Below are 6,193 nucleotides of genomic sequence, written 5' to 3' on the forward strand. Positions count from 1 at the left end.
TTGTCCATTAGCTGTGACTTTTGCCTATTTTTATAGTATTTTTGTTCTGTATCAACTGCAGTGTCTGGTTCAAATCCTGGAAGTATGATGAAATGCCCAGTATTTAGCTTATTAACACATCCTATATTTTTACAGTAAGCATTGTTATTGTTGAAAAATTGAATTCAAGTCCGGACTGGAATTCATTTTTCAACGATAACAATAGTCATTACACTGTATGGGATTTGTTGACAAGCAGACAACTAGGCATATGAACATGCCATATGGAGTTGCTGCATAGAACAAGAAAACTAAAATTATATCAAATGTTATAGAAAATATTCCTTTAATATCTTTTCTTGTAATGCAATGAAGTAAGCAGTTCTATCAAGGTTGTACACACATTTCAAGCGTTCGAGTTGGGAGAGGGAGGGAAAGGAGGGTCACATTTTAGAAAGGAGTATCAGGGAGGGCCATATTTCAGAAAGGGGGAGGGTCACATTATACAGGATGGACCATCTTCAATTTCCTCCGGCCAATCGCCTCATAATAACTGACGGCTCCCTTATACCAAAAATATCAGAATATTTTAGTCAAGTTAAACTTGTTATTTCGGAGAGGGCGTTGCTCAAATGGCTACTAAAGTCAATGTTCTTGGCATGGAGCAAGAAGGAGTTACTTGTGTACACAGATGCCGCAGTCCAAAGTTTTCTGACTAATTTTGAACTATTTTCAAGATTTGCCTGGCTTCTTTCATTCTTATGACGTCACAAGCTAAATGGCCGGCAGCCACATGTCTGTACAGAGGGGAATATATCAACATTTTCGTTCTGTTTCACCATAGACCTTAAAAACGGGTCTCTGTTTCACGTAACGTCTATCAGCCGTAGCTCTACAATTTTCAGTATAAACGCAAGGTCGATGGGTCAAACAAAAACACTGTCAGATACAGCTGTTCAGATTGTGAAGTGCTCTAGGCCAAAAAACCCCCGATAGTTTCTGGTCACCGCGCGCGTCATTTCAGAATCTGCGCGTCATGGCTTTTTTTTTTTGGGGGGGGGGGGTGTTACATACTCATCAGTGCAGCTACCCTCGACATCCCTGTTTGCATGTCCAAAAATGCAAAAATGAAAACGGAAGTATTATGTAGCCTTTATGAATGTCAAGGACCAGAAACAATTTTTGCCTTAACAGCAAGAACCCAGGGCAGACATTCATTTCACTGAGAAATAAGTATCAAAAGAAGACATCCGAGCAAGACATATGTTTCAGTTTCTAATCTTTTATTGATTTAATACGAACTGTCATATAATACACCATAATTTTCGATCATATTATGGCTAATTAATGCTGTAACGCTTGTCGTCTACGATTGGCAGAAGGGGCTGGCGGAGTTTGTGGTCAGGTAGAAGGTTCCAGATGGGGATTTGGTGGCGTGGAATCCCATTCTGTTATACCCGGAGCTGCACGTACAGGTCGAGCCGTGTGGGCATGGACAGGCATTGAATTTACAAGATGTCTTGATGGATTCCGTGAAGTATTCGGGAGCTCTACCGTGATGGCAGCCTATATCTGTAGTAAACGGAAAATACAAATTTTTGTTACCAAAAGATCATAAATAAGGCAGATTGGTCACAACTATACTTGCATGATAAGTGAAGATCATTTATTACATATTTGCTTTCAAATTGCTTTATATGCTGGAGAAGAGTCGATTTCTTAATTAAACAGTAACAGAGGGACACTATCCATTATTATTTCTACCCACTTCCGTCAATGTCGACATCACGCTTGGCACTGCCACAACCTGGTTGAGATTTGCCTCCGTTTGGATAGAAGTCAACATGGCCATTCTGACAAGATAAAGGAAATAAAAACAGCTGAATGCTTTGTCCTTCCCGGAACGTTGAAATCAGTCGGTTATTAAAAGAACTTTTGCCATCAACTTGAGTGTAACTTTTTTATGATGGAGTTAGACGTGTAATAATGAAACAAAAAGCTAGCTTTATCAAAGCAGCTACTAATACCCGTGAGATACACGACTGTCGTTATTCGCCAGGTTGAAATTCGACGGGAAATAGAAGACGCCGAAATTGACGAATGGCGATGCAGAACTTGAATTTTCTCTGAATACGGAACCATTTCTCACTGCCGAGCCGCTGAGTATGCTTCAATGAGAGAGTGGGTCAGTGAGTTTGTCTGTGGTCTCTCTCCCTCAATTTACAGTCTTTATTATACTGTGTAATCGCTTTCTCGGATACCGACGCCATAGGAAACGCAATAAGATGACATACACATGTACAATACTCTGATTTCTATCGGCATTATAAAAAATAACACGATTGGAACAAATTTGGGATAATTGGATGGTGAAGTAATGTCTTTAAAATCTGAAAATGTAAGTTAATCTGCTCTTTTTACGTTACACACTTGTTTTATGAGTAATTTGTAATATTGAGACGTTCAGCTATGGGGCGCCTAACATTTGTGAGAAGAAATTTGAAAAATATGATGATCCAATTATCCCAAATTAGTTCCAATCGTGTTAAATACAAAAGTCCTAGTACACTGGTGTATCGAGGGCGTAAAATATTGATTTTTCAATATGATGATACAATCTTTGCACCTTGCCTTCGGAAAATGGGAAATTACCCTTCTGATAATATTCGCAGATTGTCTATATTGTTGAATAGAAAATCATATCGGTTTCAAATGTCAACTGCGTAACCTATCGTGCCCGACTAAAGACAAACAAACAATCATTTGAATCAAAGGCGTAGAGCCCTTTCATCACCATCTTTATGCCTAATCCTATTGTTATCAAACCATGAGAGTGGACCTGTATTCAGGGAACAAGCGGGATGGAGGCGAATATCTTAGGCTCGTAGGGCCTTTGTGATACCTGAACCAACGATAAAGTCCCCTGGCTCGGGAAGATTCACTCTTCTTGGGTGGCTATTATCGTCTCATGGGTGAAAGTGACATCATGTTTTTAAAAAACCAGATGGCTGGAAAGTTTTCTCATTGCATACTCACGGGATCCCAAGTGCCGTATCCTCTACCCCCTATAAAGGCGCCTCCATCGGTGTGGATGACGTCAACAAACTGAGCGTCACTGGCGTCCAACTTCTGATTGTTACCTTTGCCTTCGAAGTCAGGAGAAGCCGGATCCAAACCTGAAACGGACACCATTACCGTGGGCTTATCGATGCATTTGTAACTGGTCCATTGTATCTGAAGCCCATCGTACATCAGGACAGATTTCCATACCCTCAAAATCTCAAAAGTTTTTACTCTATAGTCTGTGTTGTCGCATTTGGAGACTTGTTCAGAACATCGAGTATTGGGCATATTTTTTGGCGTATTAATCGAAAATTAGCACTTTTTTCCCCTGCACCATAGACCCTAAGAAGAGGTCTATACATGCAAACATTAATTTACGACAGTCTGGAACGATTTGCCGCTCGTATCCGAAATAATTACATGGGAACATGATACTTATTCTTTCTCACTATAAAAATTATAACTTTTAACTCAACAGAAGTCATATTTCATAGTTGTCCTTTTATCTTATCCTTATGGTGTTGATAAGGCCTGAGCAACGTGGCTACAGTGACACCATCATCATAATTCTTTACCTGTGATTCGGGCGATGGCGTTGTTTAATCTGCCAGCCTCGCCTGAAACCTGTGCACCCAAGCTGAAACCAATCAAGTGAACACGGCCGTAGGAGTAACCGACTTGCGAGTTCAAGAACCTTATGAACTGATTCACTTCTGATCCTACAGTGTAGACATTACTTGCGGCTGGGTAGTACACGACATTGCTGGCGCCGCCTTCCCAGTCCACGGCGATCACGTTGTAGTTTGACTAAAACGGCAGGAAAAGTACGAAAATTTACACAATTTACACTTTTTGCAATTGATACTGCTTCTGTCTGTCATGAAAATTATGATGTGTTGTCGAGTTTAAATTACGTGCCAGGATCATGAAATCTTGTAAATCTTTCAAAAGTTTTTTCACAAGTCTCGAAGCGATCGTTATGAAGTTTGGTTCGGGCACCATACGCTATAACCGAACGAGTACAATTGAACGAAACGATTTCATTCGAATAGTGTGTAAAGCATTGAAAATCTTCAGTACACTAGTTTTCATAGGGTCATCGTACATTATCATGCCCTGAGAGTTGAATTGTCTTACCTAATGTAATCGGCTTCAGTGTGTTAAAATTGCCCAAAGTTTAACATGCATAAGATAACTTTAAATCACACAACTACAAAAAACATTAAGTTACGGTACGGAAGAAAGCGCCTTGCAGAAAAATATTCAGTCTCCAAACTTTTACAATAGCTTTTATGGTCCACCACTCGTGGAGACTCATTTTGAAGACCATTAAGTAAGCAAAGTTTACAACGGCTTACTTTTGGAAAAATCGAAACATTTATTTCCCCATAGAGTTAAAACAGGGATGGCCACCATTTTGAATTTTACGATTCGGTAAATCTTGGCTAATTACTGCATTATTGAAATGTGATGGCTGAGAGTTTCTTTACGGAAAGTTCGAGCAAACATTTAAGATTTTCAGTTGGATCCGCGTAGTACCTTAAATGTCTTCGAACAAGAATAGTATATTCAGTTGTTCGTTTGTCTTTTAACAGGAAAATATCATGGCGTGTTCCCCTCGGGGATGCGGCCATTTTTGGCAGAAAAATGTATTTCAACTTACATAATCCAACAAGGCATTCTTCATATCGATGACGAAGGGGGAGCTTCCACTCTGTCTCCAGCCGTGGGTGATGAATTTGGTGTCCCTCGAAGGGTTAAAGTTGGAAGACGTCAGAGATGACGGGTTGTTTCTGTCGATCACTTGGTAGCTGTTACGATTATTGCGTGTGAACAGCCGGAACGTAGTGCTCCAAGCTGACGCTGCATTTTGCAAAATAGACCAAAACACACAATTAGTCGGGGACGAATTAGTGCGCGTGTTCTCGTGGTAATTTCTTGAAAGAAAACACGCAAATTTAGAGCTTTGTTCCCGACTTCCCTATTTTATAGTTTACTAAATTTAAGATCGGGTTGGAAGTATCAAATCTGTTTCGAGTATAAAAATCAAGAAGGATATTTCAATCTTTATAAGAGAATATTGTCAATCTCTTTTTGTAAAGTTTATTTACAGGAAATGAAACCATTAGGGAAGGCATTAATGGCATTGTTGTAGAGCGATAACTGGCTTCGTCCCTTTACTTGAGAGATTTTACACTTTAAGCTTTAAATTCAGCTCATAATACACTTTAAGTATCTTCAGTTACAAATATTTACTGAAGATCGAAAAAATAAGCAAATACAGCAATTTATTTTTTGGACAAAGGGACATTATGTATATGCTTCCAAATCGAGAGTTTCCAATAAATATGACACAGCGAGATGGGTAAATAAGTTTTGTGACCAGGCGTATATGAGACACATATATACTTACCAGACGCTAAAAAGCAGAAGAGGAGTCCAAGTTTAAACTGCATGGTCGCTAAAGTCGACTTTCCGACGGTACTAACCAAAATGATCTGAAAACGAGAGAGAGGACGATTGACATAGATGTTAAGCTAACGGATCTTTGATTCTGTCTGTTTTTGTTTTCTCTGCGTCTAAAGGAAAGGATAGCTTTCCACACTCTCAAACACCACTCAACAATACGGGCCAAACCGCTAAAACGAGACACGGGTTGACTTCTCGGCGCCTCGAGCATCGAATTTTCAGCCATATTAACATGGAACCGCGTGGCATCTAGTCTTTCGTAAAGCTCTTCACTCATATAGACGTTTTCAAAGCCGTCGAGATCAAAAACAAAATTACAATAGCGATTTAGCAAATGCTTTTGCGGACTGCCGTTGGTTTTTCAGATTTAAAAAGAATCAGGGAGAGGTAAACAAATATTGGTCCAGGAGATAAATTCCATGGAAGCTCCACTCCTCAGGTCCTATTAACAAATTACTAAATCGAACGATAATATAGAGCGATCGAAGATGAAACTTCTTCGAGATCCTCACATTTTTAAGGCAAAACATTTCTCCGTCGACCAACTGTTTCATAAACCTGTTTTCAAAAGAGGAATAATATCGCAACACAAAGCGATGACATTACCTGTCAGTGTCTTGCTACGGATAAATCGAGACAGCTTGCAGTGAAGAACTTAACGACAGAGGCGCGCCTTTTATGC

At 39.7% G+C, this 6,193-nt stretch overlaps 1 protein-coding gene across 1 annotated transcript; it reads right to left on the bottom strand.

The window, feature by feature from the left end:
* Window positions 1-1,245: 1,245 nt before the first annotated feature.
* LOC139148143 (pancreatic triacylglycerol lipase-like) lies at window positions 1,246-6,193 on the bottom strand. Its single transcript, XM_070719453.1, has 7 exons — window positions 6,118-6,193; window positions 5,456-5,540; window positions 4,706-4,905; window positions 3,618-3,849; window positions 3,016-3,155; window positions 1,748-1,832; window positions 1,246-1,551 (listed from the first exon to the last, which is right to left on the bottom strand). Exons 2-7 carry the CDS (start codon window positions 5,496-5,498, stop codon window positions 1,346-1,348), a joined length of 906 nt encoding a protein of 301 aa, XP_070575554.1. The 5' UTR covers window positions 5,499-5,540; window positions 6,118-6,193; the 3' UTR covers window positions 1,246-1,345.

The sequence above is a fragment of the Ptychodera flava genome, chromosome 13 (genome assembly GCF_041260155.1).
Source record: "Ptychodera flava strain L36383 chromosome 13, AS_Pfla_20210202, whole genome shotgun sequence".
In the NCBI taxonomy this organism is placed as follows: domain Eukaryota; kingdom Metazoa; phylum Hemichordata; class Enteropneusta; family Ptychoderidae; genus Ptychodera; species Ptychodera flava.